General features: G+C 46.6%; 8 protein-coding genes across 8 annotated transcripts; 4 read left to right on the top strand and 4 right to left on the bottom strand.

Annotated features, from left to right (window-relative positions):
• Nucleotides 1-2,430: 2,430 nt before the first annotated feature.
• Nucleotides 2,431-4,076, bottom strand: LY79DRAFT_644668 (uncharacterized protein; the record flags this gene model as incomplete). Its single annotated transcript, XM_060562427.1, has 6 exons — nt 2,431-2,968; nt 3,017-3,143; nt 3,194-3,258; nt 3,312-3,753; nt 3,809-3,845; nt 3,903-4,076. The coding sequence occupies 6 exons, from the start codon at nt 4,074-4,076 to the stop codon at nt 2,662-2,664; spliced, it is 1,152 nt and encodes a 383-aa protein (XP_060407153.1). The 3' UTR covers nt 2,431-2,661.
• Nucleotides 4,077-5,456: 1,380 nt separating this feature from the next.
• LY79DRAFT_573192 (Alpha/beta hydrolase fold-1) lies at nt 5,457-6,828 on the top strand. Its single transcript, XM_060559444.1, has 2 exons — nt 5,457-6,220; nt 6,315-6,828. The coding sequence occupies exons 1-2, from the start codon at nt 5,765-5,767 to the stop codon at nt 6,660-6,662; spliced, it is 804 nt and encodes a 267-aa protein (XP_060407152.1). The 5' UTR covers nt 5,457-5,764; the 3' UTR covers nt 6,663-6,828.
• Nucleotides 6,829-9,492: 2,664 nt separating this feature from the next.
• Nucleotides 9,493-9,954, bottom strand: LY79DRAFT_585158 (uncharacterized protein; the record flags this gene model as incomplete). The annotated part of the gene is made up of 1 exon (XM_060560477.1): nt 9,493-9,954. One exon carries the CDS (start codon nt 9,952-9,954, stop codon nt 9,493-9,495), a length of 462 nt encoding a protein of 153 aa, XP_060407151.1.
• A 761-nt stretch (nt 9,955-10,715) lies between these two features.
• Nucleotides 10,716-12,740, bottom strand: LY79DRAFT_585157 (uncharacterized protein; the record flags this gene model as incomplete). Its single annotated transcript, XM_060560476.1, has 1 exon — nt 10,716-12,740. The coding sequence occupies one exon, from the start codon at nt 12,738-12,740 to the stop codon at nt 10,716-10,718; it is 2,025 nt and encodes a 674-aa protein (XP_060407150.1).
• Nucleotides 12,741-13,398: 658 nt separating this feature from the next.
• On the top strand, nt 13,399-14,997 carry LY79DRAFT_585156 (cytochrome P450; the record flags this gene model as incomplete). The annotated part of the gene is made up of 1 exon (XM_060560475.1): nt 13,399-14,997. The coding sequence occupies one exon, from the start codon at nt 13,399-13,401 to the stop codon at nt 14,995-14,997; it is 1,599 nt and encodes a 532-aa protein (XP_060407149.1).
• Nucleotides 14,998-15,154: 157 nt separating this feature from the next.
• Nucleotides 15,155-17,207, bottom strand: LY79DRAFT_129688 (uncharacterized protein). Its single transcript, XM_060550841.1, has 5 exons — nt 16,644-17,207; nt 15,856-16,582; nt 15,685-15,794; nt 15,525-15,624; nt 15,155-15,466 (listed from the first exon to the last, which is right to left on the bottom strand). Exons 1-5 carry the CDS (start codon nt 17,076-17,078, stop codon nt 15,312-15,314), a joined length of 1,527 nt encoding a protein of 508 aa, XP_060407148.1. The 5' UTR covers nt 17,079-17,207; the 3' UTR covers nt 15,155-15,311.
• Nucleotides 17,208-17,582: 375 nt separating this feature from the next.
• Nucleotides 17,583-19,272, top strand: LY79DRAFT_675096 (general substrate transporter; the record flags this gene model as incomplete). Its single annotated transcript, XM_060564397.1, has 2 exons — nt 17,583-18,089; nt 18,142-19,272. The coding sequence occupies 2 exons, from the start codon at nt 17,583-17,585 to the stop codon at nt 19,270-19,272; spliced, it is 1,638 nt and encodes a 545-aa protein (XP_060407147.1).
• Nucleotides 19,273-22,120: 2,848 nt separating this feature from the next.
• On the top strand, nt 22,121-22,357 carry LY79DRAFT_675095 (uncharacterized protein; the record flags this gene model as incomplete). The annotated part of the gene is made up of 2 exons (XM_060564396.1): nt 22,121-22,175; nt 22,251-22,357. The coding sequence occupies 2 exons, from the start codon at nt 22,121-22,123 to the stop codon at nt 22,355-22,357; spliced, it is 162 nt and encodes a 53-aa protein (XP_060407146.1).
• Between the last annotated feature and the right edge of the window lie 3,853 nt (nt 22,358-26,210).

Genomic DNA, 26,210 nt, shown 5'->3' with positions numbered 1-26,210 from the left:
ATAGCCTAGGGCTAAGAGGCCTAAGCTAAAGTAAAAATTAAAAAATAGCCTATAGGCTAAAAAGCCTAATATTCTAAAAAAGTAAAAATAGCCTAAGGCTAAGAAGCCTATTATTAATAAAGAAAAGTATTTATATAGTTATCTAAGAGATAATAAAATATAAAGTAAGTTCTTTATATAAGAGAAAGCTTACTAATAAAGCTATTAAGGTTAGCTTATATATAAGTAGCACTAAAAGTAATACTATAATATATATAAAGACTAATAAGGAAGCTAAAGGAACACTTAGGGGTAATAGCCTTTATAAAAGGATTCTTAAGGCTACTTACTTTACTATACTTCTTCTCCTCTACCTTCTTTACTTCTTTTTCTCTTTTTTATCTTTATTTTCCTTTTTATCTTTATTAAAGAAAATAGTTATAAGTAAAGTAGTCTTCTCTTTCTTTAAAGTTTAAGGTAAAACTACCTATATATATAACTATATAGCTATAATTACCTAAAATAAAGATATATAAGTAAAAATAACTATTATATAAATAAAAAGTAACTTACTTTATATAAGGCCTTTTTACTACTTAAAGTATATAAGAAGGTATTAGCTAGACTAATAACTTTAAAAGTAAGTAGTATATATATATACTAATATATAATATATTAGTAATATTTAAGGCTAAGACCTAAGAGACACTTACTATTAAATTAACCTATAAGTATACTTCTTAAGTAATACTTATAAAGGCTAATAACAGTAGGTCTTCTTACTATACCTTCTTAGTACTTTAGTGCCTTTATAAAAGTATTATTATTACTACCTAAATCTTTTTTAATCTTAGAAGATAGTAGTAGGCTTTTTTTATTATTAATATAAAGGTAAAAAAGTAACTACTTTACTACTACTTTATTATTTATAAAATAAGTTAGTAATAAAAAAATAACTAGGTAATAATAAGTAATAATATACTAGTTAAAAGTAAATCTAGGCCTAAGTTACTTAGCTTCTTTTAACTAAAGTTAAGAAGGCTAGTCTTTAGAAAGACTACTTATTATTACTTTTAAGAAGCTATACTTATTTTTTAATATTAAAATTAATTAACTAGTAATAAGATAATACTTATAAGACTTATCTATAGAAGGTTTTTACTTTTTTATAGACTTACTAAAGGTCTTCTTTTTTTTCTTAAGAAAAAATAAAGTATACTTATAGTAACTATAGTAGTTATATAGTAATAAGACTACTATAGCCTTAAGGCCTATAATAGCTATAAAGGTATATATATAAGCCTTACTAAAAGTAATAGTTTTATAAGATATTTAAAAAAAAAATAAGTATTAGTAATTAAGTAAAATAGTATAGTAATATAAAAAGATAATAAGTTAAAGATTAATTATAATAAAAATAATAATATAACTTATAATTATTATTATAGTTATTAAAAAAAAAAAAAGTAACTATAAATTTAGCCTTAAGGTAAATATTTACTAGTGTATAGGCTAGCCTTATAATAAGTAGCTTTACTAATAAAAACACTTAATATAAGTAGCCTATAATTATATAATAACTAGCCCTTTTATACTAAAAGAACTATTTTTTCTTTATATCTAGGCGTATAGTAACTTACACTAATACTTAAGGGGGTATATTACATAGGATATTACTAATTAACACTACTTTCTAGAATAATATTACTTATTAATCTAACCCTTGCTCCTAAATATAGATACTTACAGTAGAATCCACTAAGCAAAGCAATATTTAAGGAATATAGATTATAGTACTATAGATAGAAGAAATAAGCTACTTTTAACTACATGAATTATCCCCTAAGTGCACTACTTAATGATAGAAAGGGAAACTGCCTTTCTAGTACAGTGCTAGAAGATGCGTCGTTAGGCACCTTTTTCTGGATTGATACACCCAGTCCTGAGTTAAGAAAACGCCACATTCTTGGACAGCCATTGATCAGAGGCGCTAACGCTCTGACCAATAGTCAGAGAGCCGCACATACGCTCGAAAGTCCCTGCGCTGACAGACTTCCCAATAGTAAGTAATTCGGAGAAAGGTGCGACCTTCCCTTCGGCACAGTTGGGTTCATCAATTCCAAAGACAAAAAGACTACACAGCCTTTGTTATTGTGATCAAAATGGGAGATTTCGACTTCGCAAGGTAGCTCATTTCCTCCGCGGTGCAACTCTTGGTTCAAAGCCTAACTAGGAAGACCGCACTGCATTATTCAATCCAGCATTGCCCACATGATGTTGCAGACTTTGTCAGTGCCGAGATGCCTCCATGGCACCGCGCAGCCTTGGAGGATGTCATCGGGGACCGGAATATCTGATAACCCGGCTCCATCCGCCCGACTTGCTCCGAAAATACGTATATCTGCGTGTCGAGCCAGTCGGTCTCACACGAAGATATTCCAGCCGTTTCCTCATGACTTTTCCCACCCGAGAAAGTGCCTCGTGACTGTCGGCAAGGATACCAGCCTGATACTTGCTGAGAGTGGAGTTAGGATGCAGCTCGTTATCATTATTACCGTGGAATTAAGCCTGTCGTGGTCATTCTTTTTTAAACTATTTCTTTCAGACGAGGCTTTATCCTTTCTTCTAGCATAATATTGGGGTTAAATTCTGGTATACACATTGTAGCAGCCTCACGAGAATTTAGACGCGGTGAGAACTCATCCGGGAAGACACGCTTCCCGATGAAGACTCGTCGCACTTTAAGTTCTTCTGGGATAGATTGTCGTCCCAGCATATCTCCTGGTTAATTTTGATCCGGAGCCCGCCTTTTGGTGTGTCCCTGTCTCCCGAGCCCGTTTCTGCGCCAGCTCCAGTATGCCCGTCAGGTCGATTTGATATGGTAGTCGTGATACCGTACTTTCTGTCATCGTTTCTCAGGCGCTGAAAGCTTCTGTCTGCCGACTTGCCGCCGCTGCCTCCAATTGTAAGGAGCTCGGTGGCACCGCGGCTTGCCTGCCTCGAGTCGCCACCGCTATGGCCAGCTGAATTGTTGTACTTTGTCGCGAAGCTGCCGAACTGTGACGAAACTTTCATCATGAGGGGACGGAGCGTAGGTAGGCACGCGCTGATGACGCCACAGGCGCATTCCACGACGCACCACGTGCATGCAGTAGCTAGTGTCCCTAACTTGGTCAGCATGAAAGCCTGGTTATGATCAAAGGTGAGTACTCACACGTTGTGTCGGCGATCTGGAATTGCATGATGGTCGTAAACCGGTAGATGCTAGCAAATAGAACACTGCGTATGTCAAGATTAGTTGGTTTTCCATATCAAGAGTCTGTGTTACTCACAATCCACCGAGGAGAAACATGAAGCACAATGACAACCTCTGCGCTAGTGTGGCTTGCAACTTCCAAACTTGTCCAACAGGCAGGCAGAGGATGGCTACATCAGTTAGGATGTTCGGGATTGCGTTCCCAATAAAGGAGGCCTTTAGGTCGATGCAGGTACCATCGAGAAACGGCATGTACGCCTTTTCGATGGGAGTGCATTGGAAGACGCACACACAGACGATGGCAATCCACCATGCAACAGTGATGCCACCTAGGGTAATGGCTGCGATTCTGAAATTGCGAGACGGGAAGATGCGGCAGTACATCAGCAGCAGCGAGACCTTGACCAGCATGACTGCTGTAACATAGATGCATTCAAAGGCCAGCAACAGCTTCAGGAACTGCACCTGCATATCTAATGAAAGTGTTGCGGCATGACGGCCGAGACCTTGGCCAATCACTACAGCCACGTTAGTCTTTCAGGCTTGCCAATAATTATTGTGAGGCTTACTTACTTGCATAATTGATGGATCCAGCCATGAATGTGACAACCTAACAGCATGACAATTAGTCTCTTCTCCGAGAGTCTGTGTTCAAATGACGACATACCAAGGCGGCTACCATGAACCAGTCATCTGCACCATACTTGAACTTAACAACCCAACGCGACCAGAAGCGAAGCCCTACGAATACTGTTGCAAGGACAAGCAGCGCTGTGGTCGTGCCGCTGAGTTCGGGCCCTCTGTCAGCCAGAGGGTCCGATATGTCTGATGTGTCGGCCATGTAAGCTGAACAAAATAAAACAGGAGAATTGCGGGTCTACCTCGATTGTATAAATTCAAGTCAAGTCCAGCCGAAAGAATGAAGAATAAACCTAGAGTCTGGAAAAGCTAGCAAGATATCCAGCTGTGCGGTTTACGCAATGTGAGAGTCCTTATACGGAATGCCCACTGGCGACCAGCACAGTGAAAAACTCAGGGGCAAAAAGAGCCGAGCGTGGCCGACTAGTTGTACGGCCTTGAGTCTGTATTATGTGCAGGTAACGGGCTAAGAATGGGTGATAGAAGTCGGGAAAGAGTGTGGTAATTGCGACCGCAGAATCTGTTGCGAATGTGACTTGCCAAGACTTCATCGGACTTGCTCCGATGATTTACGTTGGTAGGCCCACCCGCCCAGATATAATAATCTAGCAATACCCTGCTGCTACCCGCAAGTATTGACGAGCGATGGAATGATAAAGAGGTGCTGCTGCCGTACAGCAGTAGGCTTGTGGTGAGTGCTTTGGGTATTTTCTACTACGTAGTAGTCTCTTGGCTGATCAAAGGGGGTCAAACTTTGGCCTGGCACCATATGGTCGTAACAAGACTGGATCTTCTTAGACCACAAGACATGGACTTGGGCCCGTGACCCACAAATACGAGAGCGGCAGTTCTAAGAAAATGAATTTACTCCAAGACAAATCACGCTAATGTATTGTGGAACTGAGGGGACGTAGTGAGTGGTGAAAATCCCTGCGAGGCCTCAAGGCCATGTCCTACTGCGTAGGGTCTAAGGAGATCGTTTATTGATCCAGGTTGTTCTTTGTGAGGATCTACGCCGTGTTAAGGATCTACGGTCCCATGATGATAGGACGTGGCCTACCAAGAATCCTTACCTAAAAGACCTCAACAAAAATGACATATCACCCCGTTAATGTAACCAGTATCCATACCAGGGGCTACATCACACGCAAGATAATACAGATTTTACCCCTGTCACTTCCAACCAAGTAGAACACACAGCCCCTGACAACATTCATGTCATTGTCAGTGATTGACTCCTTCTGCAGCATTCAATAGGTTTATGAAATATTTTTAAAAGACCTTGTGTCCCAAATGACCCAGCTTAGCACGCGTCCACTCGACAGCTTGGCATCTTAGGCAAGGGCTTTTAATAAGCTTCTCGATATAACGGCCAATGAAAGTGAGGACTAGTTGAATTAGTTCGAAAAGAGAAGCATATGTTTTGCATCATGTCACCATGTATGTCAATAACTTATCAGATCTTTCTTAATCTCTGCTACGAATCAATTTGTTATCTCGTCGTCCCGTTTAGTGGATATAACCCCTTCTTAGAGTGGGCTTTGCGGCATTAAGAGCGGTATAATTAATCTGACCTGGATAAGGGTAAAGATCTACACGACAATTGCCGTAGGCCCTAGTTCGGGACAAGGTTTAGGGTACCACTAAACCTGTCATACTCCACTTGTATGTTGTAATTTCGTTTGCTCGGACTTCTTCCGCACAGCCGTCCCGTTCTGTCTCCACTGCCTCATTCTTTAACTCGGGTTGTTCTTTAATACTCCTCAAGCACAATGCCAATCTTCATGCTACGGAACAGTTTTCTTCATTTTCCGACCCGGTAACTGTTCGAACCTTACTTATCCATCATCCATTGGCAGTTGCGTCTGTCTTCACTGCGGCTTAGGACATATGTGGAAAATGTCCGCCCTTGTTTCTGCGGGCCTTGCGGCGAGCGCAGCCACTTTGCCGACAGTGGTCTTTACCCCGGGCGCTTGGCACGGTCCCCAGTCCTTCGATCTCGTACGCGCCGGACTGACTGCTAAAGGCTACGAGTCGGAGGCTATCAAGCTGCCCTCTGTCGGCGCAGAGCCCGCCACTGTCGGCCTTGAGGAGGATGCCGCAGTGCTGCGGTCCACCATCGAGGCCCTCGCCGACGAAGGCAAAGAGGTCGTCCTAGTTGTGCATTCATACGGCGGCATGGTTGGCGGCAATGCTGTGAAAGGATTGGGATATCAGCAGCGCGCTGCTGACAACAAGACTGGCGGTGTCATAATGATGATGTACCTGAGTGCCTTTGCGGCGCCTCAGGGAGTCAGCTTGTTGGACATGCTGAGTGGAAAGTACTTGCCCTGGATGAGAGCTGATGTAAGTTCTGACAAAAATTGAACGGCTTGATTTCGTGTTCAAGTTGATGCCCTCCGTCCCCTTCAACAATGGCTCGCTGACGCAAGATTCATAGGGTGATAAGGTCTTTGCCGACACCCCGGAAACCATCTTCTACGCCGACGTCAACCCAGTTCTACAGGCCAAGGCTATCCAGGAACTCAGCTGGCAGTCCGCACGCGTCTTCTCCGACCCCTCGACATATGTTCCCTGGAAAGACGGTATCGAGGTTATGTACTTTCACTGCACGGAGGACCAGGCCATCCCGTTGGCCACACAAGAGGCCTTGGCGGCACAATTTCCGGCAGGATACACGACATACTACGCCAACTCGTCGCACTCCCCCTTCCTGTCTCATCCGGACTTGGTTGTTGAGGGCGTCGAGCTTGCCGCCAAGGTTGGAAAGGAAAAGATTACTATCTAAAGTTTCTGTCGAGTAATTGGGTATAGGCTGAGGGGTGTGTGGCAACCGGACTTTACTATCTAATAACTCTTTTTGAGCGTGCCCCTAGGGATAAGTAGAGACAGTAATAGTCAATAGAGTACTATTATTGTGTCACAAGATATCCCTTTAGTTGCGAAATGACCTCATTATCCTCTGGGTGGATCCCCCTCCACTTTTACCCCACACTTTCGGAGATACATGACAATACATTATTTTAGAATGTTATTTTATTAGCAACTACTACTAATTTCAACATTATCACTAGCATTATCATTAAAATCACAATGTCTTCTAATCCAGATACCTCTATTAATATCACTATATACGTAGAGGTCTTACTAGAGGACCTTGCTATCACTTGCCTATATAAGCCTAATAAGCTTCTAGGAGACCTCGCAAGGCTGCTTAGACTATAATGTACTGTTATGTAAAGGTAGAGATTGCTGGTACCTTTGGCATAGGCAAAACGCTATATGAATAGAAGTACTTTGAAACTATTGGCTTTCGGCGTTAATTACTGTGACCTGATTTGCTCCTACCCCTCACGGAGGATAATGAGGTCATTTCGCAACTAAAGGGATAAGCCACAATTGCAGCACAATGACTAGGGGTCCACTTTTGTTTCCAAGTGCCTCATTCTCATTCGTCACATTGAATATTGATAATTGCATATGTTAACGTAGTGGATAAGTAAAATAGTACAAATGTGCGTGCCATGCTACGTCAACCTTATCATAAGACCCCACCCTACAACTCGGACCACCCCTAATGTCAGACCACGCCAATACACACCAAATTCACAGATTTACTACACTAAATCTATAGATTTAGCTATTTTTTAAAAATTAGAGAAAAGTCTAAAGAACATAAGATTTTTAGTATACTTTCTCTTATACTTAATATATAATATAAAAAATCTATATATATTATATACTTAAATATACCTATTTTACCTTATCTACTCTTATAGATAAGGGCCTATATAGATATAGTACTTTATAGCCTATAGAGAATTATACTAAGTATATTTTATAATATATTATACTTATTAAAAGCTATCTATAAAGTTTCATGTGTTTTAAGCTTATCTTTGATTTTTAAGAAATAGTTAACTTAATGCACTTATCCCTTATCACTCTGCTATTTAGGGGTGGTCCGACATTAGGGGTGGTCCGAGTTGTAGGGTAGGGTCTTATAACTTATATGACTTATATGTACGATGGATGATGAAGTCTGGTGGTAGACGATCCTCCCTCCGCTCTATTATTATAGCTAAAATATATTGATATGTTGCCTTACCATCTGTATACAGCAGTCGTATTCAGTTACACTGGTTTGAGACCCATACGATCATTGTACCGAGGTACAGAGACAAGGCGGTCCCTCTTGAGGTCGCACAGGTACCAAATAGTCACTATACACAGTGGAAAAAACTACCGTAAAGGTACCCATACAATAGTTTTACATGTCTGGAGTAAAGTAGAATTGCCAGTGCCGCTCGAGCAATTTACCGCAGTACAGGCGATCAGCCCGGCCAAGTGGGTTAGAAGGGCCAAAGGTGCAGCATCTGCGGACTCGGTCACTTCATTAGCACACGCCATCGCGAGGGCCCTTGGAAGCAGACTCACCAACTCTCGAGCAGCTTCTATCGGCTCCGCTAGCCTCCTGACCTCTTCAGGGACGTTGACTTATGAATAAGGCCATTTGCAAGCTATATTGCACTTTTGATTGAGCAGTAGTCCAACTAGCGTAGCAAAAGGCTCTCCCAGTTCGACGCGGATCACATCAAGGTTCTTGTCGTTGCCAACACGTCCGATTTCTTGGACGCACAAGGATGCTACGAGCTGGGTCAGCAACCAGTCGGAGTGGCAACCGCTTACTGATCAATTGCACTCCATTTACTGACCAGAAGAGGAAGACAAGAAAGAGGATCAACAAAGGACGACGAGCTCTAGGCCCCGTTGTGGTGCTCCGTGAAGAGCGTTGGGGAAGAGAGATGGTGGGTTTGGGGCAGCCACTTCAACGCGACCTCGCCATTCGGATTCCGGACTACTCCTGGAACCAGCGCGGCTGGACGTACCAGAAGAGGATGCTGGCGCCGTAAAAGCTCATATTCGGGCGATCAATGGTGCACTTCGTCGACAGTAACGGGCTCGTCTTCTCTGGAGGCGGGCAAGTCCATCGCATCTACTCGGATGGCAGGAGAAAGCTCGTCCCCAGCTCCGCGTGAACCCGGGCACCATAAAGAAGACGGAAAACCGGGGATTTTACCGGCCGTTGGAGTGGCTGCAGCGTGTGGAAACTTTTACAATGATGCAGTGGACCTTCCGTGTTGATATATTTCCGGCCCTTTCTGGCATCACCATCACGTTCGAGCAACACACCAGATGAATGGGGCTGGGAAAGCGACGAGTATCTGGCTGGCTTGTGGAAGCTAGACCTGCACTGTAGTCTCACCTGGTATGGCTCTGACCTGGAGAAGCTCCCCTCTCACTGACTGCAACAACTGGTGAGTTCGTTGCATCAAATGACTGGGAACGGAAATAAATGCGGCTCGTTTGTCGCACCCTCGTCGAGCTGGGCGAGTCGAGGCCATGCCGTTCAGTTCGCTATTTCCCTCGGATACGGAAGGCCTATATATTTCAACGGGCTCCACATGAGACGCGAGTACAAGCTCCTAAGCTCCAACGTACAGATCGATGGTCTCAACTCCTTCAGACGACTTAAGGCCGCCTCGTTACTAGTCTGAGCGAAACTGTTGCCCCTATTACCAACGAGGAAAATAACGGAATGCTTTTGCTTTGGCGCATCAGGATGATTTCTTGCTGATGGCCGTAAGTGCTGAGTCGGCCTCCCTGATGGTACACCCCAGCCTCTTCCACAGACGAGTAAAGGATTGCAGCCTCTCCCACTCCCCGATGTCGAGCGGCGTGCTGTTCAGGTGCCGGAGCCTCATCACTGAATGTCCGCCGCTGGACGAGGACGACTCGTACTCGACAGGGTTGCCCCCCGACAGCTCGATGGTGCCGTCGTCTTCCGCCCAAGCGACTACCATACTATCATCTTTGGCGGCTCCCTGACAGACGCGAAAGGTCTGGGTACTAAATTTCTCAGGCAACGCCCTCCCGCTGGCGTTGCCGCTGGAGGAGAGCAGCTTGTTGCTTTTGCTAACGAGACCAAACAACACGTTTGCATCGTCAACCACCATGCCGTACTTGCGGATGACGATGCTTTCGGGCAGGTCTGTCTGTCCTAATATGCCCAGGGTCATCTTTTAGGGGTACGGCTTGTTGTCCCTCATGATGAAAACAAGCCGGAACGGCTCAGCATCCACCTGGCGTTCACGGAAGCAGAGAAAAGGGCCTTTATTAGGTTCAAGCACGACGACCTCGCCCAGCGAGGCAAAAACATTGTTAGTCCAGTTGGCAATATGCTCCTCCATGACGTTGGTCGGCTTTCTTGTGTCCGCCTTTTTGGCGAGCTCGATTAGCCTGCTGTGTACGTACTTGAGCTGGTTGCCGACGACGTCACCGGGGACGATGAGCGGCTGAAGGGAGCCATAACTGGCGCGGGAGGTGTTAATGATGACCCGGGACCTCCCCTCGGGCATGTCTGGGTTGAAGAAGCCGATCTGCACCATGGCGACGAGCTCACTCCATCGACGAGAGACCGGTTAGTCGCAGCAGGTGACCCTTGACCTCCTGCAGACCCGTAACCGTGCTGTCTCCAAGGCGTTGATGCTCCCGTAGCTGAAGTACTCGTGTACATGCCGGATGTTATACTGCTGCAGCTTTGGTTTTCTTAAATAGATTTTATTGAAGTACGTGTATTGCCGCAATAACTATTGTGTAATTAATTGCTTGTGTATGTAATTATTGATATGCAAATATTCCCTCAGTCCATGTATCAAAGGAGAAATACACGTAATATTAGATTCCCCTATCCTAAGTACCTATGGAAATCCATCTCAATACCAGCTGGATTATGTGAGCCTGCTTCGCTCAGTGAGGAACGAGATTGGATCAGGTCATTTCAACTCCAAACATCCTCCTGCCATCTGCTAGCCTTTTTTCTTTCTTGCCTCCATTGCTCAGCCTCACTACTTGACCACTGCCGCATCGACATTGCCGTCTGCAACAACACTTCTCTAACCCCTTTGGCCATGGTAGTAGATCCGCACACATACAGTGCTGCGTCTTCCTCTAACATGTTCTTCATGACGCTCTGGCGATGGTCAAACAACTTGTCTTGCACATAAGCCTTCTGTTCCAGTGGTCCTGAGTCGCAGGATACTGGCCGTGAGAAAGCCGTATAAATTCTTAGCGGGAATTGCGAAGCGTGTTTCGAAGCAAGTTCCGCGAATTCATCGAAGAAGAGACAATCCGATTGATTTTGGCATCCGAAGAATAGTAGCATTGGGCCAACTGCACGGCCTATCGAGGCCAGCCGTGCACGTTCATGCACGAAGGCCCGGAACGGTGCGATGCCTGTACCAGCAGCAACCATAACAATCGGCGTTTGTGGGTTGAAGGGCATCTTGAAAGACGACCGACGTATTTCAGCTTGAATGAGGCGTCCTTCTGAATAATTGAGTTGTGTATCCCTCAGGTACGTACTTGCCACTCCATGAATTAGAGTGTCGGGACATCTAGGGACTGCCTGAGGCTTCACCGAGACAACGAGGCTGACTTGTCTGGGCTCCACGATGCTGGAAGATGCTATCGAGTATAGTCGTGGCTGCATCGGGGGGGTGTGGTCGATAACAAACGAAAGAGGCAAAGAGTCCCAAGTCGCGTCAGGATGAAGAGCGAGGGTGTAGTCCATTAGCCTCGCTAATGTGAGGTAGTTGCCCTCTAGGAAATTCGAGTACGTTTCCTTGCTGTCGCTGATCCGTTGAAGTTCCATTTTAACTTCAAGCTTCGACGCCATCTGTGCGAGAGCCAGAACAGTCTCCCTTGGAACTTGGGCGCAGATGTCCAGGTGTCGTGATATCAATTCGTGAAGAGTCGTAGTGGCCGGGACGCCAAGGTCCACTAGCTCATCGTTTGACTCTATCCGCAAACAATGATTCCGCTGCGACTCTCTTCCAAGGACGCGCAAGAGGCGGTCCACTTCGTGTTCGGGATTACAAGGCCAGACAGCGATGTGGTCCCCCGTACGGTACTTGATCTGGGGATGACGAGCCAGATCGAGAGTAACAAAGACGCAAGACCGCGCAGGGTCGTCATAGCGAGAAACGGATCGACTCATGGTTATCGGAAGATTGGTAGTGCCTTTCTTGGGCTTGCTAATGCTTGCTTCATGGGCTTTATCGTCAGATGGGCTCTCCAAGGTGATCCGAACCGTCGGCTGATATCCGGCGTCGTGCTTTGAAAGGTTGCATTGGGAAACCAAGCACGAGAAAAGCGAGTCTTTCCACTCATGAAAGTCTTCGTGGGTTGTTCTGCTCGCTTCATCACCCTCCCCAACAGGCAATATTGCCCTGGCTCCGCAGCGCTCCAGTGCCGAAGCTGTGTCGTGAATGGCCTTGTTGAAGTATTGATAGCTGCTGTTACCGCAGCCAAATGCAGCAAACCGCAAATGAGACAGAGTGTTGCTGTTATTTGAGGTGTAAAAAGATACAAAGTCCTGTGCATTGTGGCTTGGATCACCCTCTCCATAGGTGGACATGACCAAGACCAGAACAACATGGTCGGAGACGTTCGCCAATGTTGATGGATCGTAATCCGACAGATCGCTCACTATGACCTTGGACTTAAATTGTTGCTGAATGTCTCGTCCAAGACGATGGGAAAGATTCTCGGCAGTTCCAGATTGCGAACCCCAGAGGATCACAAAACAGGCCTCGGATTCCCGAACCCTTTCGCCAATATCGCGTGTAATGGGAGAGGCTCGGGTCGCGGCATCTTGCCTCTGGGGCTTCTCGAAGAGAAGGTGCTCGTTGGGATTTGTCATCGGCAGCAAATTTCCTTTGTTGTAGACGAAGCTGGTGCCAAGGAGTACGGCTAGTAGCAGGCCATAATCCGTATAGGTAGTGTTCTCCAAGAGCGTCGTCATTTTGAAGTGAACTGCGTGAGTGTGAGGGTACTTTGATTCAAATAATGATGAGCATATTTCCAAGCAATGGGAATATATTTTGTCTTTGAACAGACTGCAGCCTCTGTTCAAATAAGATTCAATTCTACACATTGATCACGCTCCAGGCTTTCGGGGTTTGCGCTGCACCACGCTAAGATCAACCCCGCCTGTGTTACAGAGGTCTTGAATCCCGAGGGTTATTCTACCCGTTCGAGCTAATAGTAAATGTGTGCAACCCCCCCCCAGAGCAAGGCACGTGCAAGTCCTTAGACGGGAATCCCAAGGGTTATTCTACCTGTTTCGGTAAAGCTCAAATGCCAAGCAACCCCTCCATGTGGAGCAGGGCTCTCAACATGGCAAAGCACTCCGACTGCGATCAGCGCTACATGCCCCGCCCCCGCCTGAAAAAGTGATACCCCACACTGTTAAAGAATCACACATGATATATTTAAGAAGACAAAGCAAAGGGTCATCTTCACCATTTAAGCACGCTGGAAGCATTGAGTATCGCGGTCAATATTACTTGCCTGGATGCAGAATAAGCTTCCGCAAGCACAACCTCACTTTTTTCCGTTTCTGGCTGTTTATCAGCTCATAGCATTTTTTATATCTTCAAGACCTTTCATATTTCCCCATCATGCCACTGTTACCACTGATCGCAGTGGCTGTGGTGCTATCAGCTACCCTCACACGCCTATTCGTTTTACCCTTTGTGTACTACCTCCTGGACAGAAAGGGCCTCCGACGGTATCCAAATTATTCTTGGCTGTCACCCCTGACTGACTTGCGACACTGCTATCTAAGTTCGCAAGGTCGGCGGTCGAGAGACCTCACAAAAGAGCATATCCGACAAGACGCGAAAATCTTGAGAATCGGCCCTAACGCTCTGTCGTTCAATCACCCGGAGGCCATTAAGGACATATATGGCCACAGGACGAAATGTGTGAAAGACAAGAAGGAAAGCATTCTGGCTGGCACACATCGCCAACTGTTCGACGTCGTCGACAAGGCCGAACATGCGAGAAAGAGAAAGCTTCTCTCCGCTGCTTTTGCCACCAAGAACCTCGAAAACTGGGAATACAAGGTCAACTACACTGCGCAACGCCTGGTCAGAGCATTCGACGAGCGATGCATAGAGCCGCCTCTGGCCGCGAAAGGTGTGTCTCGTACCCAGGATGCCGCCATCGATTTCAACCACTGGATCAATCTGTGGACTATTGAGGCAATCAATCTCATTGCCCTGTCTTCAAAGATGGACTTGCTCGATACCGGCACCGACGCGGTGACAGCGGAGAAACTGGACGGCACCCTTTATACTGCCAGGTATCGCTTTTCTCAGAACAACAGCGCAATTGTCAAATCGGTCTTCTGCTGGGATTACGATCTGTGGCCGTGGCTCGCCTGGATTACCCAGATCGTGCCTAGCAAATGGAAGCAAATCTGGAAGAACAGCTCCGCTTGGGGCGACATCACATACCACCAGGCCAACGAGAGATTGAGGCGATACAAGGCAGGGGAGGACCTGGACGATTTCTTCACCTGCCTCATGAATGACAAGTCTGGCACGCCAAACTTCCTCGATTGGGGAGAGATTGTTGCCGAGGTGTCTGCCATTATCGACGCCGGGGCCGAGACCACAGCAATCGCTTTGACGAACATTATGGAACTTCTGATCAAACACCCGGAGAAACTGGCCACTCTGAGGCAGGAGCTGTCCAATGTACTCCATGAAGATGATGTTGTCGCTCCTTACGACAGTGTCAAGGACTTGCCATATCTCAAGGCCTGCCTCGACGAAGGCTTACGTCTCAGTCCACCGACGTCCTCGGGATTGCCACGTCGAACCCCTCCAGAGGGTGCATCTATCATGGGCGAGTGGATCGCCGGCGACACCAGCGTATCGATGACAATCTATGGAGCTCACCATGATCCGACCATTTATCCCGATCCGGATGTGTTCATGCCTGAGCGCTGGTTGGATCCCGCGGAACGCAAAAGAATGGAACCATATTTTATTCCCTTTTCAGCTGGAGCTAGAGGATGCATCGGGCGCAACATATCGTATTTGGAGCAGATGGTCATCACCGCCACGATTGTCCATAGATACGACTTTACCCTTCTCGCGCCGGACTTCGTGAGTGAGAGATTTGAGGCGTTCAACATGATTTGCGGGCCTCTGCCTATTCTGATCTGGCGGCGAGACGCGGCTACTTATGGAGATAAAGAGGGTGCATGACTGCAAGACTGGCTTTGAAGATAACACCAAGAAAGACTTTGGTTCGCGATTAGATGTCCAAGTGGTGGGCTTGTTTGCTAGTCGTGACTTGAAGATGGGTTTATTTTTCATGCGTGACCGAGAGAGGTTTAGAACAGTATGCATATAGAACTTCAATGCAATCTGGTGTTACTTGCCCATGTTATTCATGTAACTCATTTCGAGTGGACTGCTGACTAGGTATGAGCACCGGACTACTACATCCTGAGCGTACAGAGTCACCATAAACTGAATAGATGGGTTGCTGTAAGATAATGTGAAAGGAAATATCCTCCTTACCTCTCCTCGATTTCATATCCATCCAGCTCGGCCCATTGACGAGTAAGCACAGCGATCAGCGGTGCAGTCTTCCACTGTATCTGTTTTTTCACCGTCTCCAGATACTGGATAGTGTGTTCCCTTTCCATACGATTCCGAAGGACGTAGCCGCCTTGGAGAGTTAGAGCGTCGCGTCGAGAGTCATACAAATGGTGGCTTAAAATGCTTACAGAGCTGTAGCATGTGGCACGGCAGGTACCACGCATTCAAAGCCTGTTCGTTAGACAACGCAAGACCCATCAATACGCATAAGGAGGATGCGATGAACTTCTGCAAATCAGTTTAGACAAAGAATCTCTATAGGAGAAGATCCGACGGACAGCAACCAACCTCATTAGTTCTTATAGCCTTCGTGGCTTCGAACCCGGTGCTAAGGGGATTGTTAGACTGATGGAGATTAACAATGATCTGACCAGAGTAATAGTGCTGCAAGGCTACGGCTGCAAAGGTTAGGAAAAGTCAACGGATGTCACGGAGATAGATAAGCTTGGGATGTCTTACTTGCCAGCGTTGAAGCCATCCACATGCGCGGGAACGGTTCACCACCGTTAGCATCGGGCGGTTCATAGTAGATCGGGTTGAAAGAGACCGGTTTCAAAGTGAACCACATGTCCAGTTCCTCCTGCAGAATCTTCCAGTCGTCATCAGGGGGAGATGAGCCCACATTAATGGGCTGTTGGGGAAAATAGTGCAGCACAATCCGGGCGAGAAGATACACGACTCTATTCGCATAAGATGTGTCGTCGGCCTTGCGAAATGCAGTAAGATTCTCATACACGCGAAGAGGGATATTTAGATGCTGCCGGTGAACGATGGCGATATATATAGCCTGGCGTAGGTGAACCCAACAGGCAGCTTCTGCGAGGCCACCCTTGGTAGCCAGGCGGGTGATAACCTCTTGACCTAATAGAGTACTTGTGCCGTTGAGATGATACGTGAGCGAGTCTGTCTCTGTATCATTTTCCTCGTACAGTCTCGAGAGGACAACGGCAGCCAGAAGCGTGGCATCATATGTCTCAGCCGGCTTGTTCAAGAGCCCAATCAACAGCTCCATGCACCGGCCATGATAAAAGGCACTCTCAATGTCGGCACTAGTGCCACTAGGACCATTGGCGAGTCTATCAAAACGGCTTGCTAATCCCAGAATGCCGTTAAGCAACACATCGTGCTCAAGAGCCAGCCTGGAAACTGTGACAGCGAAATGCCTCTCGTCGTCGAGCGCATCTGACTGGCAGGTTTGTCAGTGATTCTCTATCACGCTGCGTCGCTGATTTCTGATAGATACATACAATCAAGGCAATTTTCTGCACCCACATCCGGTAAAGAAAAGCCTCGCGCTGCGTCAGCTCACCCGACGTACGTGCACTTGCCGGCGACCATGGAGCGATGCTGTCTCTGGCCTCGACTGCTGCATCCGTCAACGGGACAGACTCTCGCCCGGAAGTCAAAGAGGTCTGGCTCTGCGTCTCGGGGTCCGGGTCCGGGTCAGGGTCAGGGTCAGGGCCAGGGCCAGGGCCAGGGCTAGCTCCGTGTTCTTCGGGACTCTTCCCACCCCAGTCAACACGGGTGATATCGGAAAACTTGGAGGGACGGAATTGGAAACTTGGACTCAGTGTGCATTCTTTGTCTGTCTCATCGCAGCCACTGCATCTAGTCGCGCCTGGCCGTATGATGCATTTTCGATGGCGTTTGCGGCAGGACTCGCAACTTCTCTTGGGTTTCATCGTAATCCGAGGCTTTGGGCGAAGAAAAGGTTGAGAAATCAAGTATCCCGCGGGTTGGACGGCTTCGGTGCGGGGGACGAAGACTTGACCAGAGACTCGAATCGAAGCCTGATGGGAATATGCCGCCCGTTGCCGGGCTTGAGTGCGGGGAACCAGGTAGGAAGTGGACCCTGCCCGACTATGATCCGTGATCTTGACCTTTAAGTGCGATCTGTATGGCCAATGATCGTCACCCTGGCCCACAGCTTCGTCACAGGACTTTCATCGCGGGGTAGACTCCGTTCTCCGCATTACCCCAGGATTTCCCCAGGTTGCACGTCGAATCCCGCGGGTTATGTTACCCAATCCAGTATCCAACGTCAAAGCGTAGTGGATAAGAGTGCGTTCTCCAGAATCATAAACCGACCTGGTCTGTGCTTCAACATATGCATAAGAACCTGACGATATCCTCATTCATCGTCTGAAGGTTGCAAGTTTCCATGTGCTCTTCAGCTTCCATTCACCATGCCTGGCGAAACATACAAGAAATCCTCCGACCACAATGGCCACGCTGTTGCTGAGACCATTGAGTCTGCCGAGACCCATCCGGCCGACTTGGTGGTGAGGCCCGACCTCAACAACATCTCGTATGGACCGACTGGCCTCAGGGGCATCGTGCAGTCACCGTACGTTTTCTTCGCCGCTTTACTCGCATCCATGGGAGGCTTTTCCTTCGGATACGACCAGGGCGTAATCTCTATCATCAACGTCATGCCCCAGTTCCACCGCGTCTTCCCCGAGGCCAAGAGCGGCTTCGGCAAAGGCTTCATGACAGGCATGCTCGAGCTCGGTGCTTTTCTCGGGTGCATCTTCATGCCTTGGCTTGCCGATAAGATCTCAAGGAAGCGTGCACTTTCTGCTGTGGTCGTGATCTTCAACATTGGCGCTATTCTTCAGACGGCTGCTGTCAATTACGAGATGCTCGTATTGGGCCGTACCGTCGGCGGTATTGGCGTTGGCGCACTTGCTATGGTAAGCCACGATATCCTTCCACATGCACTGACTATGTTCCTAACGCCTGCAGGGTGCTCCACTGTACATCTCCGAAATTTCGCCTCCCAATCTTCGCGGAACTTTGCTGGTACTCGAATCTGTTTCGATCGTCTTAGGCGTTGTGGTGTCATTTTGGATTACCTACGGTGCACGAGACCTTGCCGGCGAGGTCGCCTTCCGTCTCCCGTTCGGCTTACAAATGGTCTCGGCCACATTAGTCGGCATTGGGATCAATATGTTTCCCTACTCGCCGCGATGGCTTGCCATGGTAGACCGGAAGGATGAAGCACTTGCAAGCCTCGCCAAGCTCAGGCGACTTCCAGACACGGATGAAAGGGTTCAACAGGAGTTTCAAGGCATCATTGCAGAAACCCGATACCAGCAGACCGTTCTCAAACGCCGCCACCCCAATGCCCAGGGTCTCACTCTTGAGGTGAAGACATGGCTCGATCTCTTCAGCCTGAAGTTGTGGCGCCGTGTCATTGTCGGGTGTGGTGTCATGTTCTTCCAGCAGTTCTCCGGCATCAACGCTTTCATCTACTACGCACCAACGTTGTTTCAGACTCTTGGCCAGGACTACGAGATGTCGCTCATCATGTCCGGTGTTTTCAACCTCCTACAATTAGTGGCCGTCGGCCTGTGCTTCCTGATCATTGACAAAGTCGGACGACGCCCACTGGCTATCTTTGGTGGCATCGGAGGATGCGTTTCTTGGGGCATCATGGCTGCGCTAGTTGGCGTCTATTCCAAGACCTGGAACTTACATACGGATGCCGGTTGGGCTGCGGTAGCCATGGCGTTTCTTTTCATTCTCATCTACGGCTGCACGTACGCCCCACTTGGTTGGGCTCTACCGTCAGAGGTATTCCCAAGTGCCATGAGGTCCAAGGGTGTTGCTTTGTCAACGTCAACAAACTGGATCTGTAACTTTATTGTCGGAGTCGTTACACCACCCATGCTTGACTCACTGGGATTCGGCACATACATCTTCTTTGGCAGCTGGTGCGCACTCTCTGTTGTCTGGGCTGTCTTCTTCCTCGTCGAGACTAAAGGCAAGACGCTTGAGCAAATGGATGAGGTCTTCGGGGATAACATTGCCAAAGAGGAGCAGGATCTGGTTATAGTGGGTGCATCAGAGAGGGTTCTAGGAGACAAGTTGTAGATAGTTATTTCAGCCTCGATGTAAGGTTAGGAGGACCACGATTATATATGTATATATAGATATATATAATGAACCACAGCCTCTAGTTAATTAAGAGAGAAGTCGTCGTTCCTCCTAAGTTTACAACCAAGAAGATTTGTAGGAAGAAATACCCTTGGTCATGTGGGTCTATCTTCTAGTAATCTACATCTATAGAGCTTACTATTAGTATAAGCCACACAAAGCTATACCAGCTTCACAACAATATATATATATATATATATATAGTAAGTGTTACAGCCTTACTAGTTATGGGTAATATTAGCCCTACTGGACCCTAGAAGAGTAGGCAGCCTAGTCTTTATATAGGCTAAAAAAGGACTAGGGTTAAGCAAGGGATAACTCTATAAAACAGAAGAACTATAGTACAAGTTATATGATAACAATAAGGGATAATTAATAATAAGTAATTCTAGTAAAGGGATTAATTAGTTAAGATGGCTTTATAGTAAAAGACTAATAGATAGCTATTACTCTCCCACTTATTATTAAGACTATAGACTTATATATAGGATAGAATTGGATATACTTAAGAATAGACTTCTATAGCTTTCTGCTAGGTAACTGTCACGGCGCTGGCAGGAGCAGTGCCTAGACACCTGCCTACTTAAGTGTGGTTGTTCTAAGACCTTCTAGTCTTAGAATTCTGTATCCTTTTGCGTAGATGCCACAGTGGAATACGCACAGCTAAGGACAAGTCAGCAGTGTGACCACCACTGCAGCAGCCTGGCTGCCAGTACGTGACATAAGTTTTAAATGTTAGTCTATAATATAAAATGCTTCTTAGTTGTTTATCTTTTCTATTACTATATTACTTCTACTCTAGTTCTTTTACTTCTTAGTTAGTTCTCTGTTTGTTTTCTCAAAGGTTAGTCTAGATCTACTCTACCTTACTGTATTACTTGTTACCTATTAGGTGCCAGAGGCCAAAAGGGGCACAAGAACAAGGGCCCACAGATATATACATAGTCACGTACCCCCTCTGCCCCCCTAGTATATTAGCAGCCTCTTCGTAACATTACACAATGGGGATTCAGTAATAGATTCTCTACTCACTTATACCTATTCTTTATATGCGTAAAATCGCTTGTAAATGCTTTCTTGTTTCTTTTTTCTTATTTACTGCTTTAATACCAGTTTACTTACGTTCTCTGCGTAGCTTTGTTCTACCGCTGCGCACCTTCACACAACGGCACCCTCAGCTTATTCACCCTGTCAGATCTAGAACAGCTGCCAGGAAGCCTGTGTCATTAGGTAATAATACTGCTTTAGATAGATCTAGCATACTGAAAATGTCAAATAAAGCTGAAAATTATATATACAAGTAGGTAGTAAGGTCAAGGAAAAAGGGAGTGATAGAAGTTGTAATAGTATGTAGGATGTAGGACTATATGATAACTATAGTAGGGCAGTTATGGCAGTCAATTATGCCCCTGCCCACCTAAGGGGGGATTACTCTTAGATGGGGGTGCGTTCATGCCAGGAATTCGGATTTTGGCGTAGGGTGTTTCGGCTTTACTATAGTAGAGGTCTTCTTCCTCTTGCCTACAGGCCCCATTTTGCACCATCACGAGATGAGTTTTGTGGTTCTAATGGTGAAACTGGCGACCATGACGTCCCGTGGGAGACGTTGCAAGGAATGGGCATGTTAAACCCGAGTTCCATCGACCAATGTTGTCGTAACGATCAGTGGCTGGAAATAGAATAGAGTTCAGACGTGACGGGCATGCAGGGATGTGAAACTAGACAGGGCTGTATGATATGGCTTCTGAGGCGCATATAGAGTATCGCTGCATAAGGTAAAGATGTGGTTATTCTGTAACAGAAGTTGGTCTGCGAGGCTACAATCCAGATTCGGCCTCAAGAAAAATGTATGCTTGATTCAATAATGCGCCCTAGATAAACTTAGAGCGTCAACATTGCAACCCCCTTTCCCCCTTTCTTTAATAAATAGACTTAATAAATAGACAGGTTAAAAGTTTTGATCAGTTTTCTTTTTTTCATCATGGGTACAACAGATTTTGATGCATAATTTAAAACAGATAATTCTCACAATTAGACAGGCGATAAACCACATACAAGGCTTACAGAGGGGGGTGAGACACACGGAACGACTGCCACGATATCATAATCCGCCACGGATGTCGTGAGTCAGGGTTCCCCGGGGTCCCCCCAGCTTTCTGACACGGGATTCCCGGCGTCTCCACAGCTGGAGGAAGAAGAGGAGGAGGAGGAATAAGAAGAAGAAGAAGAAGAAGAAGAAGAAAAAGGTATAGAATGCCGGTCCCCAGCCAGCTGAATTGTGGGGTTCCCGCCCCGCCCGTGAAAATGCTAAGAGTAATATTGGACGGAAGTCTATCTGGCCCTACGTCCCGTCGTGTTCACTCGCCTTGCCTCAGCTGGCAACCGACTACGCAGTGGGGTTACATCTACGACATACCCTTAGCTGAAGGAATCTGCGACGGCTGCAGCGGGGACATGGCCCCGGTGTGCCGATGGGTTACAATGTAAAGCGACGTGGAACTCGTTTGTTTGAGAGATGTCTTGAAATCTGGGAATATGCCCTTGTTGCTCTCTTGGCCTTGAACCAAAAAAACGACGACCGGACCTCTGCTTGGGATCCGGCTGTCTCGCCCTGTCGTGCATCGTCACGCACCAGTATAAGAACCCCCTATCGGTCTCCCTTTTTCTCTTACATCTCGAATCCGCACACCACCAACACAAGCTTATTATCCAAAACCCGCAACATCTCAATCAAACCAACCCAAACCAAACGTTCCCATAAAAACCAAGCCTTTTCAACATTACCATGCAGTTCAAGCAATCCATTCTCGTCGTCCTCGCTGGCCTGCTGTCCCTGACAGGTAAAATCCGCAATGAACCCCCTCTCCCCTCTAGTGAGATATTACCGTGGTCGCTAACATTTTTCATTTCGAAAGTGGCCTGCAAAGATGCCCAGGGTAACGATGGTGTCTGCAAACCCCCTAACTTCTGCTGCAAAGAGGATAGCACGCAGTGCGTCTTCGACGACAGCTGCAGCAGCTGAAGGCTCCGATAGTGGTTTGATCTCGAGTGGGCATTTATCGGGTTTTGATTGGAACGAGTATCATGTCTTATGCTTTGTTTTGTTTTCTCTTTTGTCGAACGTCTAGTTTTCCAATGTTATGATTATTATCGTGCCATTTGTGTCTTATTCATGCACCATGCCTTTGCAATTTATTTTCTGTCTTATCAAGTGCAAGCCTTTCCACCTTGGCCAAACAATGGTTTTTGCCTCATGAGTTGATCTTCAGCTCGCATGACGTCCATGTTTCTTTCACTCCTTGCTACGCATTCTTTGCGGCACGGGTCCGGTCATCGGATGTCAGGCTCTAATCAGCCTCATGTACCAATTGGTGCCCAAGAAGGCGAAGATGTGCCACCGCGCGTGCAGCTCCAAGAGCCAGGCAAGGGGCAGAACCAGATCCCCCCGCGCGGCCAGCATCTCGGCGCAGTACTCAATGTCGATGTGCCATAGGGTGAAGCCCTCGTCAAGAACAAGTCCCAGGACCTGACACTGTCAAATGTCCTTGGTTCCGTAAGCGGGCAAATGCCGAATCACAGATTCCAGTGGCTACCTAGCCGCGCCATGGACCTAGCTAACGAGAACAAGAGCCTGGGTGCCAGCCTACTTGCCACGTGCGAGAAGCAGGATAACGAGGCTAGCATGACGCTACGGGCCTGCTAAAAAAGCATTGTGCTGTTCTTAAAGTTTGACGTTAAGAAGCAGGCTCTTTGCGAGACAAGATTGGTGCTTGAAGCTACCGAAAGGAGCCGCGAGCTGCCCGCACACTGTCTCGAGGTCTAACTTGACGCCCTGGGCCTCAAAACTAAGGTGCCCGGGGTGGCAAAGGACTTGAGCATGGAGGCCGTCGATATGAGCGCCGCTACGGCTTTGAGCTGGTCAAGCACGTGTCTTTGCGCCAAGTTCACCACATAGCCCTACTTAATGCACCTACGGCAGAACCACACCTGAAAATTTGCCATCCTCGAGGTCATCTATGACCTCAACTTCTCCGGCAATTACCTTCGCCGCATCAAGAGCATCTCAGTGAGCATTTCGTGTCTTGTGGAGCCCGACAACTCAGTCGGCGCTGTGCTTGGGCCGGCATCGCGTAAACCCTACTCCTGGGTTCCGGCGACTACGCCGAGGACCCCGCGAGTGCCGCCAAGGACCCCGGCTTCTCAAAAAATGGACATCCCGACCAGACCATAGGCACATCGTCTGCCGTCAACAACTCTAGCCAGTTCCAGCTGAGCTTCCGCGACGAACTACGTGCCCTTCAAGGGCGCCAGCGCCATAGCAACTGGTCCCTAGAACTGCCCACTGTGAATCTTCAGGAGTGCGACCTAGGGAGCGAGTCTTACAACCTAGCAAGGGTGGATCATACAAAGCCTTTAGCTCGCGGCCGGAAATCAAGAAATCTCACCTGGAGCAGAAAGCCCAGAAGGTGGGGCCTTAAAGCATTCCATAGGTGTATATGGGTCTGGTTAGGTAATCGTGATGGTAGTTAACAAGCAACTCGTTTAGGCCCAAGCCGATTAATGTTATCAATTTCATCGACTTCTAGGTATTTGGATTCGTTCCCGGGTGGAGTGCAGCTACCAGGCCGGCAGGCTGCGGTTGCTGAGCGGAGTAGTACAACGACATGGCACAGAGCTGGTTACGGTGGCGGGCATGCTGCATCAAAGTTGCGTTCATCGACTGCAAGCGCACTGCATGCAAGTGTAAGGCGGCAAGGGTTGAATTGGATTGGAAGCAAATAGTTTGATAAGTGCGGCGCGAAAAGTAAGTTTTGGGTCTTTCTTACCAGCTTGGAGTCTAAGCATAACTGAGCTTCGTTACCAATTGACTGCACTGTTGTTGGTCGAGGAATGAAAGGAAACGTTCAGATGGTCACGTTGGAACGGTTAGGTGGCACACTCACTTATCAAATACATTAGCGTATAAGAATATTGAACTCGGGGGCTCACATGTCAATTAGATAACAGAGGGGAAACAATAGGACCTAGGCTTAAAACAGCCACGATGCCAGTAGCGCGTAGGTGATAGTATTGTAACTGTGGTTAATCTACTAGTTCCAGTCTATTAAAGTCGTCGTCACTAGGCGTCGGGTTAAATGACTCGTTTGATGTCTCGCATCTGTGAGAGGCTAACGTACTCGCATCTCCCTAGACATTTTACTATCCCTTCATTTACACTAGAAGTTGTAAGCAAGGATTGAGATGATATAGTATGTACAGGTGACTTACGCAGAATATAAAATAGTTTGTACCATCGCGGATCTCGGAGCCAAAAATTTTGCAATCTTCTCCAGCGGGAGGGACAGGCCCTTGAGCATCATTGTATTCAGTGCACTACACGTAGGGGCTAGTTAAACAATGAACTTGTTGTTAGGTATAGTTATACACTTACTTCCTTAGCATTAGTATACCCGTTTTGCTTATTACTTGTTAGTAAGAATACTAATACTAACGCTAGGGGACTTACAACTCCACTACAACGGTCCGCTGGTCCATCTGAGCAAGCAGAAGCAGACCCTAAAAGGAGAGCCACAGCAAGAGCAATGTAGGATCGCATGTTTTCTTCTTAAATGTGGATTACAAGATGTAGAGGATGCACCGTCACACATTGAGCCATGGGTTAGAGGCAAGCTATTTATACTTTTAGGGATGTAGCTATGCGCTGGAGGTAAGTATTCTATATCAGTAAGAGTAATGTGTTGTAAGGATTGTTAGATTAATTTCACGAGAGTTTACGTATATACTTTATTAGTTACCTGTTTATTAGTGATTAAGAGAGCTTTGGAGTTAACTAAAGTTTAAAGTGCTACCATGCACCTAGGGTGATAACAAACGCTTGATATTTCTACTACGGTATCAGGCTAAAGTTAAACCCCCTCGTCATGCCAGTCTGGCCGTACTTTTTCCGATTATTTTAGCGACAGTACTTCAAGGTTCTTATGTATGATGTGCATCAAGCATCAAGTCGGTTAGGGAGAGTCTCTACGTACGTAGGTTAACTCTTTCCTACCTAATTAGAAGTTGATACTTACCTTTCACACTCTAGTAGTAAAAAAGAAACCCCTATGATCCTAGAGAGTACTATGTAGATTACATAGTTGTTCGATAAAATAAGTGTGTAGTTGTATTGCCTTTATAGGTACTATATATTATCTGTTGGCACCTAGTAACAGAAGATGGATCCTAATACGTAGTGACTCTTACGCCGCATAAGTAGGCCAGTCAGTCGCGTTGCATATAACTAGAGACAGGGACAAACATGTAGACATTAGTGCCGCGTTATATGTAGGTTAGTTAGGTGTGAAGCTGACAAGGCAAACTTATTTATCAGGTTGTTGCTAGTAGTACCACCGGAGTTGCCAATCCTTACTAGTTATAGGCCGCGGAGTAGTAGTCTGCATCATAAATTTCCGTTTTCCTTGTACCTCTCGGTCCACTGAATTCCAGCCTCCTTCATCTGTTACTTGTAGACTTAGCAAATTGACCTTAATGACAGCTTTCTAAATGACTAATGAATCCCTTATTTACTATTTTATAGACTGCGTGTATTAATTAATATAATTGATTTAACTTTGACTAGTAACTATTAATTAAACTAACTTTACACTTAGTACAGGGTGGCAGGGGGAAATAAAATACCCCAGTTATGTAATATCGATACACAGTCCAGCTGGCTAGGCTAGTAGACAGTACTGTAATCCCCGCTACTGAAATAAGTAGGGTGGTGAGTGTTAGGTATTTTATTTCGGCCTGGTACCATAGTATATTTACGTTTGATACTAATATATATGAAATACCTTAATTTATTGCTACGAAGGAAACAGTTGTTGAATGTG

The sequence above is a fragment of the Colletotrichum navitas genome (assembly GCF_030913465.1).
Source record: "Colletotrichum navitas strain CBS 125086 chromosome Unknown LY79scaffold_180, whole genome shotgun sequence".
NCBI classification, from domain to species: Eukaryota; Fungi; Ascomycota; class Sordariomycetes; order Glomerellales; family Glomerellaceae; genus Colletotrichum; species Colletotrichum navitas.
The sequence above is the reverse complement of the archived record's forward strand: the minus strand, read 5'-3'. Positions and strand labels throughout refer to the sequence as shown.

What these genes read in the sequence shown, in the direction of transcription:
- LY79DRAFT_129688 (XM_060550841.1), bottom strand. Translation starts at nt 17,078, where the DNA reads ATGAAACCCAAGAGAAGTTGCGAGTCCTGCCGCAAACGCCATCGAAAA. An exon ending in TGCAGAAAATTGCCTTGATT is followed by an intron (nt 16,583 to 16,643) that starts GTATGTATCTAT and finishes CAAACCTGCCAG; the next exon opens with TCAGATGCGCTCGACGACGA. An exon ending in GTGCCACATGCTACAGCTCT is followed by an intron (nt 15,467 to 15,524) that starts GTAAGCATTTTA and finishes TAACTCTCCAAG; the next exon opens with GCGGCTACGTCCTTCGGAAT.
- LY79DRAFT_573192 (XM_060559444.1), top strand. Translation starts at nt 5,765, where the DNA reads ATGTGGAAAATGTCCGCCCTTGTTTCTGCGGGCCTTGCGGCGAGCGCA. An exon ending in TGCCCTGGATGAGAGCTGAT is followed by an intron (nt 6,221 to 6,314) that starts GTAAGTTCTGAC and finishes CAAGATTCATAG; the next exon opens with GGTGATAAGGTCTTTGCCGA.